The sequence below is a fragment of the Amphiprion ocellaris genome, chromosome 18 (assembly GCF_022539595.1).
Source record: "Amphiprion ocellaris isolate individual 3 ecotype Okinawa chromosome 18, ASM2253959v1, whole genome shotgun sequence".
Taxonomy (NCBI): domain Eukaryota; kingdom Metazoa; phylum Chordata; class Actinopteri; family Pomacentridae; genus Amphiprion; species Amphiprion ocellaris.
Window position 1 is genome coordinate 5,076,726 of NC_072783.1, and position 15,414 is coordinate 5,092,139.

General features: G+C 36.3%; 1 protein-coding gene and 1 long non-coding RNA gene across 4 annotated transcripts in view; one reads left to right on the top strand and one right to left on the bottom strand.

Moving 5' to 3' along the window:
• LOC129347408 (uncharacterized) overlaps nucleotides 1-1,032 on the top strand; it is a 16,253-nt gene extending 15,221 nt beyond the window's left edge. Inside the window, exon 4 of the long non-coding RNA XR_008599505.1 lies at nucleotides 792-1,032. This is a non-coding gene — a long non-coding RNA (uncharacterized LOC129347408). The remainder of the gene's footprint in view (nucleotides 1-791) is intronic.
• The window catches only part of etv4 (ETS variant transcription factor 4), a 56,353-nt gene continuing 41,098 nt past the window's right edge, over nucleotides 160-15,414 (bottom strand). For all 3 annotated transcript variants that reach the window (XM_023267926.3, XM_023267909.3, XM_035947004.2), the window contains 5 exons: nucleotides 12,061-12,129; nucleotides 9,897-9,944; nucleotides 7,282-7,454; nucleotides 3,353-3,454; nucleotides 160-678 (listed from right to left, as the gene is read on the bottom strand). In XM_023267926.3, the coding sequence (XP_023123694.1) occupies nucleotides 451-678; nucleotides 3,353-3,454; nucleotides 7,282-7,454; nucleotides 9,897-9,944; nucleotides 12,061-12,129 (620 nt within the window). In that variant the 3' untranslated portion in view covers nucleotides 160-450. The remainder of the gene's footprint in view (nucleotides 679-3,352; nucleotides 3,455-7,281; nucleotides 7,455-9,896; nucleotides 9,945-12,060; nucleotides 12,130-15,414) is intronic.

The window sequence follows — 15,414 nt, forward strand, 5'->3', positions numbered from 1 at the left end:
ACTTTAGGAGTCAAAATCCACCAAATTTGAATTATGTGTAGTTTGTACTTGGTAACATAAACTATGACTTTTTGTGACATTTTTATATTCCACCTGATTACAAAAACATCAGAGAAGAACGTTACAAAAATACACAAGAAAGACCAGTTCAGACGTGAGTTTGGGTATTATTATGGGTATTTATTAAGCAATTGCTTCAACCACAGCCATGTTTATAGATCGAGTAGGCCTCAGATGTGAGAGGAATGCAGCTCTTAAAAACAAAACAAAAAAATCCCTAATGAGATTAATTTAAAACAGAAACACCATAGCCTTATATACAAGTGGATGGGGTGGGCATGTGCAAGAGGTGCATGGGTTTCAGGGGCGTGTATGATGATTGGTTGGTACAACAGGAGAATTTCTGGAGTTGGGGTAAGAGGAGGGCAGGTGGTGGTGGGTAGGGTGGCTTTAGTACATGTAGCCTTTGGAGTAGGGCTGAGGGCCCATGTTTTGGGGGGCTTGTTCGGGGGTGTAGGGCATGCCCTCGTCCAGGTGGGACAGCGGCACCGTGTCCTCCTCGTTGACGTAGCGCTCAAACTCCGCCTTCAGGCTCGGCCGCTGATTGTCAGGAAAGGCCAGGGAGATGAGGGCCTCGGGCTCACACACAAACTTGTAAACATAGCGCTCCCCTGCCACCTGAAAACACAGAAGGAAAGATTCAGGAAGATGTAAACATGGATTCACCGCTGACGACAATGAATCTTATAGACACCCCTAAAGGTCATTAACTGTCATCTTATTGCCTCCAGATAAAATATGGCTTTGTGGGAAGAAGAAAGAGTTGAACTGGACGTGAAGGATGGGCATACCCAAACACAGCAGATGACTTTGTAAACTGTAAAAATTTGCAAAAATACATGAACTGTATATTTTGAATAATTTCTATACCTTGACAAGCTGTTTTAATCATGAATTAAAATATGACATTGTTCAGTTCCAGATAGCTGTGACTAAATGTGTTTCATTTTCAGAATATACTTTTTGCATTAAAACAATGGAAACGTGGAGTTGTGGTTATTTATTATGCTGTGATTTTACTGGAAATGAAATGAGTTTGGCATCTTCTTCTGATTTAGTATGTCGTCCAAAATTGGACAAAAACGTCATAGTTGTTCAAAATGTGGTAAAAACGTCTTAGTTTCGAATGTCTTCGTAAACATACTAAACTACTAAGTATTATACCTTCCAGTTTTATTGCCATCTCTATCTGAAGATTGTAAGAGAGGAGTTTGTTCATGTATCACTCATAGCCTGATTTATAGAGCGATAAAACAAGATATTCTAAATCCTCTCTGGACTGGACCAATGGCAACTTCTCATATAGGTCAGAAGGAACGTAAAGCAATTTGTGAGGGAACGCAAAACTGGCCACTGAAATTCAAAATTTATATTACTGCTTAATAATTCTATTTTTGTATCCAGATGGTGAATTTAGCTAAAACTCAGAGAATTTGTCGTTTGAAATGTCTTGGAGGCCTACATCAGCATCAATCCTCAATCCCCAAAAGAATCAGGGTTAGAGTCGTAAACTTACTGCCACTAAAACTTCTTTTTGCCCTCCATATTTGTGTTTTCCACATGTAGAAAGTTCTGCTTATAATTTGATACTAATAAACCCTGATTTATAAGTTTGTACCTACTGATTTTACAGCGATTATTAAACATTTGCAAATGTTTTATTGATTGATTATAAGCCAATAAGAACAACATTTAGTTGGATGTGTTTATTTATTGTCCCTCCTCATGATTTGTGTTGTGAGTTTCTGAACTAGAATCTATCTGATGAACTGCGAATTAACAGCTTCAAACTATTAAATATTGCCAACCCCAACACTTTATCTTATTATTAATGGATTCTTTAACTGATCTGTAAAAAATGTAGTCACAACTTAGACCCATCAGCCACTTATTTAGGAAACAACTTTACATTTTTGTTGTCAAAAAAGGAGCTGATTCTGCTGTACGTTTATTATTTAAGTGGTAATGAATCGTGGTGAACTGCACTACATTAAAAAGTCTCATTTTTTGCTCCTCATGTATATTAATGGAGTGAACGAATTATTAGAAACACTTTAAAATGTAACACAGTCCAGCACGCCACCTGTTATTACATGAATAATAAACATACAGTAGAATTTAATAAAGTTACTGTTATTTATGTAGCAGATTTTAAACTAGATTGGTTTAAATGTAAAGGCTAAGACTCTACGTTATTATTTATTATGTGAATTTCCCTGATTCATGTCAATATTACAGGTTAAAAATCTACAAAAGTTAGAAAAATACATATTTAGTTTACAATTTTAGTATTTATTATTACATTTTCTTGAGTCTTGTAAATATTACAAGGTAAATCCTACATTTTTTAAAATCAAAAGACAAATTTAAGTGATTAAATTAAATAGTGAGGTGAAATTTCATTACTATGTGAATTTCCCTGAGTCTTGTAAATATTACAGGTTAAAACCCTACAAAAGATAATAAAATACTAATTTATCTTACAGTTTTATTATTTATTATGTGAATTTCTCTAGTCTTGTCAATACTATAAGTTAAAACTTGAGGTTTCTTTTTTTAAGAAAGACAAATTTTTGTGACTGAATTAAACAGTGAGGTTAAGACCTTACAATTTTATTATTTATTATGTGAATTTCTCTCAGTCTTGTAAATATTACAGGTTAAAACACTACAAAGGATGATAAAATACAAATTTAAGTCACTCAATTAAATAGCAAGGTTAAGATCTTAAAATTTTATTATTTATTGTGTTAAAACCTGATAATTTTTAAACAAAAATACATATTTAAGTGACTAAATTCAGCAATAAGGTTAGGATCTTCCAATATTGTTAATTATAGAAATTCACCTGACTAATTTATGACTTTCACCTAATAAAGTGCCTCAAAATTGGTACAAATAAAATGTTTAAAAAGAATTTTTTTGCGGTTACACAACTATGGAAAACACACTTCACCAATCAGGTTAAGATAAGAGTAAAATTTAAGATTTTAGGGCTGAAAATGAATAAATTTCAGAGGCTGCCTTCTAAAATGTATGTTATTTAGCTTGTTTGGAGTAAAGTTTAAATTTTACAATGTCATGCTGTTATTCCAGTGTGTTAGTCACTTTTAATGGTTTCAAATTCATTACATGATAAAGACTGAACTAAAGCAGCTTAACAATCACTATTAGTCATTATAATCAATACAGAATTAGATATTTTCCCCAGATTGTTCAGCCTGATTTAAGGTTGCACATTCAAAATGACAAATTCTCTGAGTTTCCAGCATTAGGAGTGTGTGTTTTGTACCTTTTGCATGATTCCCTTCTCGTAGTAATAGCGCAGGGAGCGGCTGAGCTTGTCGTAGTTCATGGCTGGACGGTTCTTCTGCATCCCCCACAGCCTGGCGACCTGACGGAGGAAGGAAACCGAGTCACACCTCTGAAAAAAAAAACTTAGCAGCTATTAGCACATCTGAAGGACTCCTAAAACAACAATCAGGTGACTGTAACTGCACGGTACGGCCACTAGGGGGCGCCACATACGAGCCGAATCGCCCTCTGCTCTTTATATTCGACTGTGTCAACACGCCAAGGCCAGGGCGAGTCCCCACATGTGGATTCACTTCCTTTTTATGTAACCCATTACCACTTGAATGCAACCAGAGTCCCACAGTGTTTGCAGTGAAAGAGGAGTCGGTGAAATACGGCTCCGGCCCAAAAAAGCAAAAAAACACTGAGCTGATAAAGGAGCCGCCACCTCTGATAGGAAACTAACGTTCCAGGTAGGCTCATGAGGACATCAGACGTCCTCTTCAGCCTGCCTGGGACGTTAGTTTCCTATCAGAGGTACTTCCTGTTAGGTACCAACCTAATAGTGAAAACCCTAAAATGGAGTATCGATCACTAACAATGTCTGGACCTTCTGAAAAGAGGGATTGTTGCTTTCCTTTGGGGTAGTTTAAGCATTTGGTATTTTTTTAAAGTAATTTTGACCCAGGCCGTGTCTCTTTTCTGCCATTGCACACACTTGTTTTATTAAATATTTTCTGTTAAGCAAGGCTTATAAATGTGAAGAATAGCTATAGCTGTTGCAGATTTATGATCTAGTGTTACCAATAACCTTTAGTTTTTAGTTTAGTTGACTGTTGACTTCAGTCGACTGTAGATTTTAGTTGACTGTAGACTTTAGTTGGGCATTTATGAATGTATAGCAATATTTCTCTTATGGATCTGGGACGTCATTTCTGCCATCATAAGGTGGACATATAGTAAAAGCAATAATGGAATTTAACAAGCACAATTCATAGTGTATTTCTGTAGCCTATGTTGAACACCCTTTAACTGCGTCTTAGTGAGAAACTGTGTTGAATTGGGCAGTTGAGTGATGAACAGTTTTAATGTGATATCAGTGCTTTCTAGTAAATCAGTTTAAGGTGGAAAAAACATGTTGGATGCGGGGAGAAACTGTAAAAAAAACTGGGGGGGGAAGGGAGGCTCTGGGATCCATGACTCAGGGACGCAGCCCTGTTTGATCCCTGAGTGGCTCTCAGTCCCTAATTGCTCTTGTAAAAAACTCTTACCCCCATCCATTTTTAATGTACAGTAAAAAGATAATGGAAAACACAATACGGCCTCGTCCATATTCCTCCCTAAATGGACGCCGCCCAATCAAACTGCAGACTTAAACATCGCGAAAACGTCTCGACTGTAGAAATGCGAGGAGGTGACGGGGTGGGTGGGGAGGCCGGGGGTGTTGGGTGTTTCTGCGACGTCCTTCGTTTATCAATCCGCCGTTTGGCGTCTTGAATAATGAATGGGGCGGACTAATGGAAGATGGAAGAAAAGTGGCCAAATCCCCGCCGTGATCGCTGTAATCTGGGTAGCACCTTCAAACAACCAGTCCAAGAATAACTCCGGCCTCTTATCGCATTTATATTAATGTTAGGATCTTTATCAACACGATCCTCTATCTGTACAGTAATGGGATAATGCTGATGCCTCTTAAATTATGTATCTGCCTCTCTCTAAGCATTTAAAGTGATATTATTACTACAGCGTGTGGTCCAGAGAGCTCCTCTTTGACCATACTGAGCAAGCAGCAGCCAAGAAAAGGCCTTTAAAAGCTGCTGCAACATGATTCCTCCAAGAATAAAGACAGAAACTACAGAGAAAAATCACTATTTACTACTTTTCTCACTTCGCAGGGCACTCAGGACTCAATTTCTAACCATGTTTTTTAAACATTTAATTAAAAACATCCAAAATTAAGCATCAGAATTGGGGTTGGGCACCATTTGTATTTTATTTGGTTGTGTTTATCGATTATTGTTCTTAATTATTCTATTTATTCTTTGAGTTGCAGGCAGTTAAACAGTAAAATCCAAGGATCCACCACCGTCCACTCCCCGTCCTTGAGGGTAAACAAACATTTAATTATAATTATACGGATTAATCTGTGTTTTTAGGTGGTTTGTTGTGAGAGAAGTTCCAGCACGTAGAGCTGCGCAATTAACCAAAATATTACCGCAACGCAGCCAAGTGCAAATATCCAAATTGCAGGATCTGCAGTTTTTGAACATAAACATACCATTAGAAATGAGGCAGTGTGGCGCTACAGAGACGCTCGGGCCTGTAAGTCATCTTCTCCAGACATAAGGGAACATTCAATAATCACATTATCGTTTTATATTTGATTCAGTAAACCAGAAATGCAACAATTCCCAGAAAAATCGTGACTCATAGCTGTCAAAGTAACTCAGAATATGATTTATTTTTTGCATATTGTTGAGTTTTACCTGCATGTTTCACAGTTAAGGTTGTAAAAGCGTTGCTATAAGGGCAGGAAAGGTAGTTTAATCAGCTGTAAAGAGTCTCGATTTTCAGAAAAGTTACTAAAAATCTGTCAGAGAAGATTCTTCATGTGTTTAACGCTGCCTAACACAATTAAATGTCAGCAGCAGAGACAACACAGCTACATAAACTCATCCCTCTTATCACTGTGATTATCTAGGGTTTACTTTAGCTGCTTTACTGTAGTGATGACAGCGTCCTACCCCAAACTTAGGGGTTTTTTTTTAGCAGCATTTGCTCAATTAAGGTGATTTTTTGCAGAATTTGTGCCGTTTATGTGCGAATCAACCAAGTTGGAAACAGCCGAGACTCATAATTTATTAAGACGAATGCATCGGGAGACTGTAAAACTCGCAAATATTCAAATTGCATCAGCAAAGCCTTGATTAAACTAACTTGCAGATAGACAGCCAGGTCCTGGTAGATAAAGGGAAGGTGTTTGAAAGTAGTGAAACTTGTTAAGGAACCGACTCAACAGGCAGATTCAAAATTGAAATTTCTTAATGATACCTTTTAAAATCTGAATTTTGGGACTGGTTCTCGATGCCCAACCCTAATCAGAACATCCTTTCAAGATCTAGAACCTCTAGAAGATCTAGAACCCTCAATGACCATAGAAGTTTGAATGTCTACAACCTTCTAGGTTCATTGAGGATTCTTTCAATCCTCAGTGACCATAGAAGGTTGAACCTTCACAACCTTCTAGGGTCATTGAGGTTGAACCTCTACAATCTTCTAGGATTCTTTCAATCATCAATGACCCTAGATGATTGAACCTTTACAACCTTCTAGGGTCATTGAGGATTCGTTTAATCTGCAAATATCCTAGAAGGTTGAACATCTACAACCTTTTAGGGTCATTGAGCATTCTTTCAATTCTCAATGACCCCAGAAAGTTGAACCTTTACAACCTTCTAGAGTCATTTAGGATTGAAAGAATCCTCAATGACCCTAGAAGGTCGAACCTCTACAACCTTCTAGGGTCATTGAGGATTCTTTCAGTCCTCAATGATCCTAGAAGGTTGAACCTTTACAGCCTTCTAGGGTCACTGAGGAGCCTTTCAATCCTCAATGACCCTAGAAGGTTAAATCTGTACAACTTTCCAGGGTCACTGAGGATTCTTTTAATTCTCAGTGAACCTAGAAGGTTGAACTTCTACAACTTTCTAGGGTCATTGAGGATTCTTTCAGTCCTCAATGACCCTAGAAGGTTGAGGATTCTTTCAACCCTCAATGACCCTAGAAGGTTGAACCTCTACAACCTTCTAGGGTCATTGAGGATTACTAAATAAACACTGGATCATCTGTGAACAGAATACAGCAGAATTCACCCCAAACAGACTATATTTTTCCATCAACTTAAAATGTAAATAGGTCCAGACGTACCTCTTCAGGCTCAATGAGTTTGAACTCCATGCCGCGGCCGGTCCAGGCGATGAAGTGGGCGTTGCCGGGGTCGTCCAGAAGGGCCACCAGGAACTGCCAGAGCTGCAAAGAGCCACGGCGCTGGTAAGGTGCACCCTCGCGAAAAACGCCGCCCCCTTCCTGCTTCACCTCACCTGGACAAGAAACATGGAGAACGGTGTGTTTATGTTCTGAAATCACATCAATCTGAATGTTTATTTTAGATTCTAAAAGTCCTGGAACACACTGAATCTGCTGCTTCAATTGCACTCTGGTTAATCTGCAGCCAAGTTCACGTGACATCTGATCCATTTTCAGCTCAATAATGCATCGGACCATTAAGACACAATCATTAAATTATGGTCTGAGTGCTTCTTACATTACATATACAAATAAGAAAAGTTTGACTCATAACAGCTGAAAAATAACATCATTCTAATGGTGCCAGCTCATCTACAGGTCCTCGTGTTTTCCGTTTGCACGCTGACGCAAATTTAAATCCTTAATAACAACAGGTTACTGTTAAAATGAATAGAAATGGAAAAATAAAATTTGAAGAGAGGTTAAGTTAAAGGTCATACAGTCCACATAGAAATGAAGAACAAGATGCTTAAATAGAGGATAAACTAATAAAAAATGTACAAATAGTGGAAATAACATCAAATAAACTATCAAAATTCTAAGAATCTTTATCCGTCAACATGTAAATTACTACTTTTTTGTGATACAACAGTTTAAAAATGTTTTTACAATTTTTTACATCCTCAACATACATATTTTTTCTTTCAAATAATTACAAATATATATAAATACGTATTTTTTTTTGCTGTGAAAGTGTAATATCACAGTCAAATATTGAATAAATTACATTCAAATAACATTCAACATAAATAATGCTTTTTCCAGTAAAACAACAGTTTAAAACGATTTAATATATAAAGATATAATATCAATCTTTAATATACTGAAATTTTCTCTCAAAAAATGGCAAACACCTGCTAAATTTCATTATTTTTGGTTGATTTAAATACAGTGAAGATGTAAAAATGTTACTATCAAATATTGAATATCATCATTTGTAAAAGCACAGATTTTTTTGTGGACATTATCTATTTTTTTAACAATCAACATGTAAATTAATGCTTTTTTATGTGACTTTACAAGACACAATCTGTAAAATAGCATTTTCAATCCCAAATACACATAATTCACTTTCAAATATCAGTAATAACATAATTTGCTGACTTAAATGCAGTCAACACAGTGTGATTTTACTGTTAAATGTTAAATAAATACCGGTTTGGCCTGTTTATTGTTCTTTTAAATTTATAGTTAACTTCTAAATAATTTTCTTGTCTGAATTTTCTAGATATCTGTAATTTAATGAAACAGAAAATCTGTAAAATAAGTGCTGAAAGATTTTTCCAACCAATAATATGAAACATTTATCTCTCAAAAATGGCAAATATTTGTTTAAAAAAAATGTTCACTGCTGATTGAAATATAGTAAAAATACTGGAATCAGATATTGTAAAAGAACAAATCTGTCTTAGTAAAAATTCAGAATTTTAATGTGGACATCATCTGTAATTTAACAAAACAGTGAAAATCTGTAAAATAGTAGTAAATTGATGTAGTTAAACGGTTAAAATCTTAATTTTTACCAGTGCAGAGATAAAAGCAAAAGTAAAAAACGGATTTTTGAGGTGGACGTTATTTACAGTTTTTTAAAACAGTCAACATGTAAATTAATACTTTTTCATGCTCTTTTTATGACAAATTATTTGTAAAATAACTGATAAAAAAAATTTACCATTTTTCAATTATGAAAATATAATTTATCTTCCAAATAATGTCACATTTGGTAAAATAACAATATTATTTACTGATTTAAATACAGCAAAAATAGTACATTTTTAACCTTTTGTAAGAAAAATTTTGGCCGATTTTCCCTTTTTCTTTTTTATCATTAATATGCAGTATTATTTATTTAGTATTAAAAAAAACATTATTGCTGATTTTAATAAAGTTATTTTAAAAAAGGCTCATACAGTGTAAAGCAGCAAAATACTTTTTGTAAAAATAGAGATTTTCCATGTGGACATTATTTACAATTTTGACCTGGTTTTCTTTTTTTGTTTGTTTTTTATCTGTAATTTAACAAATCTGTAAAATATTGTTAAAACTACAGTTAAAAACGTATTTTTTTCAGCAGTGCGGACATAAAAGCAGCACTGAGTGATGCAATCAGCAGGTAAACGGACACTGATTCGTGTTCGGTTGTTTACCGGTTACCCGACACCTCGAACACAAGTGTGGGAACTGGAGAAGCAGAGCTAAGTTACTGCTGAGAACCTGCACACTTCACCGGTTCTACCAGCGCCCTCGGGCTCAATCTCAATCTCCTTCAGCGTCAACAAGCAGCGAGGCCTACATCACACTCACGCAGAAACCAAAACCCACCAGAAGACCCACATAGGAGCAGCTCTGGTGTCTATGAGATGATGTCATACAGGTACAGAGACTGGAGCTACACCTGCTGGGCTGTGCAGATGAAAATGTGTGAATGCAGAGGGATTATGGGTAGGCCGGCTCACCTTCGAACTTCTCTGGAACCACACGGGAGTCGTTTTCAAACAGATAGCCTGCAAGACAAGGGGAGAGTTGTGTTAGAGCTTGGAGTGGCCTTGATCTCTTTGTTTGGGATCAGAGCCAGAACACCAGCCTCCTCTCATGAATAACACCAAGCCAATAAGTGTAACTCTCCTTCTACTGGAGGATACTTGCTCCTCTTTACCATCCTGTAGGCCTCTAATCGTCTCCTGTCTGCTTCTATAAGCTTAAAATCACTGAATAAGAATCTAAATTGGCCCTAAAACAGTCCCACAAACAATGGGAGTGAAGGGAGGGACTGTTTCCCTTTCTGCTGGGGAAACAGTGCTTTTTCCAGGAGTTCTGTTTATTCAGGGATTCTCGAGGCGAGAGGCTCTGCCAATGGAAACAAAGACACAGCACCGGTTAGCCAATGGAAACAAAGACACAGCACCGGTTAGCCAATGGAAACAGGGACGCTGTAGCCGGTTAGCCAATGGCAGCAGAGCTTGAATCAGCGAAGGGTGGATGTAGATAAAGAACAGAAGAAGGCTGATATGAATGACCTTCTACTGTACAAGAAGAAGAAGCCCTGAAAGCTGGTGGAGGTAGAGATCTGGAATACAGTCTTCCTCCTTCAGCTTTCTACTTTCTGTCCTAAACAAAGATGTCCTGATGAATTTTGTTGCCACTGATGCAATCAAACTCATTTATTATTTAGTACATTTTCCTAGATAATACACAAGTTCAGTATCGTAGGCAGCTCATACTGTTTAATTATTGCTGAATATTTATATACAGTAAAGTACACCACCAGCCAAAAGTTTGGACGCATCGTCTCATTCGATGCTTTTTATTTAGTTGTATTTTTTTTTCTACATTGTAGCTTGATGCTGAAGATTAACACTTTTGTTTACAACATAATTCCATGTGTATTCTTTTATAGTTTTGATGTCTTCAGTATTAATCTACAATGTAGAAAATAATGAAATAAAACCCACTGAATGAGAGGGTGCATCCAAACCTTTAATTCTCTGTTCAATTTAGTACATTTTTTATTCGGTGTATTTTGGCACCTTATTGTATTTTTTAAAATCTTAGTATGTTAGTCTAACTTTTTAATTTTTCTATTATGTTTTATATTTTTCTATTGCAGTGGTGGCCACTTTACTCTTTCTGCTCAATACTGTAGCAACAGAACTTCCCCTTGGGGTTCAATAAAGTATTTCTATTCTATTCTGAATTATACAATTAGAATGGGCAGCCCAACGTTGGAGACTTAAAAGCATTGTGGGGTTCTATCTAGTGAAGAGGCACCATGACAACGTTTCTGTGATGCTTAATGACCTATGGCCACAGCATATTGAAATAATGTCCAATTTACTTCATTTGTCATATAAATTTATCAACTATTGATTGATAATGCTGTATCTCTAAGTACAGTATTTTTTTTTTAAAAAGTTGACAAGACATCGGTAGCGTTACAGCAGACGTAAATAAACAATCACTCATAAATTCATAAATATTTCTGTTATCAGACCGAATCCAAAACCTCTTCCATGATGTTTTAACTTCGTATGGACTAAATAACTCAGTGGGAAAGTAACGGACAGAATATGTGACAGTGAAAATAATCATTGGTTGCATCCCTGATTAAAAGAGAAGAATTCACCATTTGTACTTAAATGCTGACAGGCTACTATTAACTAATTACACGCCACTTTGGGTGGGATATCGCTCGAGATAGAGCGAAAATAGAGCAGGTTTAAATGAAGTTATTTTGTCAGTAATGGTTTTATAGGAGTAAAGATAAAGTCATGAATCATAAAGTTTCTGGACCCTTAATCTTCATTATGTATTTAGTTGTCAATGCTACCATTCTACCAGTGAATCATCTTTCTAACATCTGGAGTAGCATCTATTTAACAGCCAATAGGAGCAAACACACTCTCACTGAAAAGGCCTGTGATTGGTTAAAGTCTCCTAGCTAAATTTTTTGAAACCAGAAAACAGGTACAAAAGTCTAGTTTCCTCTCAGACCACTTGAATTGCACCTTGCTGAATGGTTAATATGGAACTTTTTGAATAAATACTGCCTACACCAGTTTTAACGGGCTCAATGTGAAGGTTATTACAGTAAATATGAATCAGAAAAGCGCAGGTATTCACCTTCATTGCTGTGCTGGGGGTTTGGGTAGCCCTCGTTGTGGTGGTACATGGAGGGACATCCAGGCACATCTGGAACGGAAACACAGACAGCTACAGGTCAGGAAATGTGTTATTTCTGCCAAAAAAATACAAACTAAAATAACTCTTATTTATTTTCATTTTTTTTAAACTGGTCACAAAATTGACTGTATCTCAAAAAGCAAGTCATGCACTGACTTCAAATAAACTTCCTGTGGTTCCAAAGGGTATTGTGCAACTTTTTTTTTTTTTTACAAATTTGAGGGGTACAGCTATGCAATTTCTGTATTTTGAAATATATATGAAAAAAACAAAAACTATTCTTTTTTTTAAGGTTTATTGCACTTTTAAGCAATGTATTGTAGTAGTTAAGACATAAGTCAATACATATTAAAACTTGGGATATAAGGGTTATAAAATATTAAAAAAAAAATGGCACTACAGCATGTAAAAATGCAAGAATACTGGCACAATACAATGGTAGGTCTTAACCCTGTAAAACCCACAGTTGCAAAAATACAATATCAGTTTTATTTTTAATTATTATCTATTCTATTCTATATATGTGTGTGTGTGTGTGTGTGTGTATAAAAATAAAGTTTTTGCTAATTTTTTTCTATATTTGAGTTTATATTAGATATATATACACACACACACACAAAATATCGAAAAAAATGAGCAAACATATATATAACAAACATATATATATATATATATATATATATATATATATATATATATATATATATATATATATATATAAAAATTTTTGTTTTAGTTTTTTTTTTTTCTATATTTGGGTCTTACAGGATTAAAAATGACTGAACATCAGTTAAAAGTCAGAATTGAGGCGTCATCTGCATGTGACCGAATGAAAGTCGCAGCATTTCTGCTTCCCTCTGAGACGTCGGTGTATTATATGGATATATTGTGCCAATGTGTGATCGCTGCGAGCGCTGCAAGGACAAACGCTACCTTTATCATATCGCTTCTCTGGTCTCTGCTGGTATTTTTAGACCGTGAGTGAGGAGCACCTTCACCAGACCAGGAAACTTTACAGTATTCAGTGTCTGCACTCTGTCTGGGCAAATCAGTATTTTAATACCGGTTCCCACACAGCTCCGAGCGAAATCCTCTGCAAGTTGGAACAGTTGTATTCAATACGTTGTGATGTGAAAGTATTGTGCTCCACATCCTGCTTCTGCCCTCTTCACCTTTGTGTCTGCACTTTTTTTTATTTAGCTGTCTGAGCACACAAACAAAAAGGTGACTCACTCACTCTCCTCTGTGTGTTTGTCTTGTTTTTGTGCCGTCTGTCAACCGAATCAATGAGGCCTGCGAGTGCATAAAAACCGAAAGGTGCAGCTCCTCGCCTCTGGCTGTGAGCGTGACTCACTCGTGGGGAATGCAGCTGCTGTGATAAGATGCCACTGGGAAAAATCAAACCCTCCATTCCAGGGCAGCGGCACTCGATCATACTGTAAATAATATGTCTGGCCGGCTCCCAGCGGGGCAGCGATGGGTAAGGTTGGGTGTGAGAGCAGCAGGGTTAATTGTGCGCCGACCATTTTGTGTCTTTCAGGCAACACAATAGCAGTGATTAAGCGATGGAATGCCAGTTTGTGTGTGAAACTAGGAGTCTCCTTCTCTAACCCTGCTTTTAAAACGGGACTGCAGACTCGCGGCATTCGTCTGTCATTGTTCACATTGTTCGTCAGCGGTGTTGTCTTTACACGCCGCTCGCTTTAATGCACCTCTTTTGTCTTGTTACGATTTTGGGACGGGATGTCTTTCAGTTAAACGCACGTACAAATGGAGGTTACAGTAACTAAAACTAGTCTGGTTTGTTTAGAGGAAGCAATAAATTAAAAGCTGTTAAACAGAAATTATTTCAGTAACATTTAACACAGTGAACCCAAGGTTTGAAAGGCATGTCATCTGTAATCCTACCTTTTTATCAAAGCCAGAAACTGCAGAAACTGAATAAATGATCACATTTTCAGCTTTCAAATGGTACTGGAGTGAATCGTATGTGACATGTCGTTCTGTCGGGAAATTTACCCCGAGTCCAAGCACTCTGAAATCCACCAAAATTCATCTTGTGCACTAACTAGATTCTGTAAAAAACTAAAAATTTTGCACTCATCATCGCAACTAAAAAGCTACGAGCGACTCGGCTGCGACCAACAGCCATGGGACTAAAAATCTAAAATATTTCGGCTGAACTGCAGGTTGAGTATATAAAGAGCAGATAGCAGACGAGTATGGAAGCAAATTACAGCAACTTAGAGGTAAATAAAATCTACTGGAGCCACAAAATAAACGCAGCATGGCTCTAAAATGATAAACAGAGGAACAAGTTGTTGGAAGATACATTCAGCATGGTGAAACATCTTTTTACATCTGATGTGCAGAGACTGAAATGTGGCTTGAAACTTTTCGAAAACGACTCAAATGCTGTTTAAAATGACAATGTTATAGATATTTTGAGCTACTTTGATGTATGTTTTTGAGTTATTTTAAACAATTCTTGACTAATTTTGGACATTTCATGTTACTCTGGACAAATTTTGAGTCAATTTGGACAGTTTTATGTTAGTTTGGACAATTTTCAAATTCATTTTAGATTGAGAGGATAGTAAAACATGATGGATCAATAAAATAAATGCAGCATGGCTCAAAAATGGTAAACAGAGAAGATAGCTGTTGGAAGATACATTCAGCATGGTGAAACATCTTTGCAGAGTTGATGTGCAGAGACTGAAATGTGGCTTAAAACTTGTACAAAATGACTCAAAAATTGTTTAAAATGACAATATTATAGATATTTTGAGCTACTTTCATGTATGTTTTTAAGTTATTTTGAACAATTCTTGACTAATTTTGGACATTTTATGTTACTTCGGATAAATTTTGAGGCATTTTGGACAATTTTATGTTAGTTTGGACAAGTTTCACATTAATTTTGATTGAGAGGACAGTCAAACATGTTGGATCAATAAAACAAATGCAGCGTGGCTCAAAAATGGTAAACAGAGGAACAAGTTGTTGGAAGATACATTCAGCATGGTGAAACCTCTTTCCATAGTTGATGTTCAGAGACTGAAATGTGGCTTATAACTTATATATAACTAATTTCAATGATATTTTGAGCTATTTTCAAATAACTTTGAGTAGTTTTTGAGCTTTTTTGAACAATTCCTGACTCATTTTGGACAATTTTCTGTGACTTTGGGCAAGACTTTTCGACAGAGAGGATAATAAAACCTACTGGATCAATAAAATAAATGCAGCATGGCTCAATAATGGTAAACACAGCAGCAAGTTGTTGGAAGA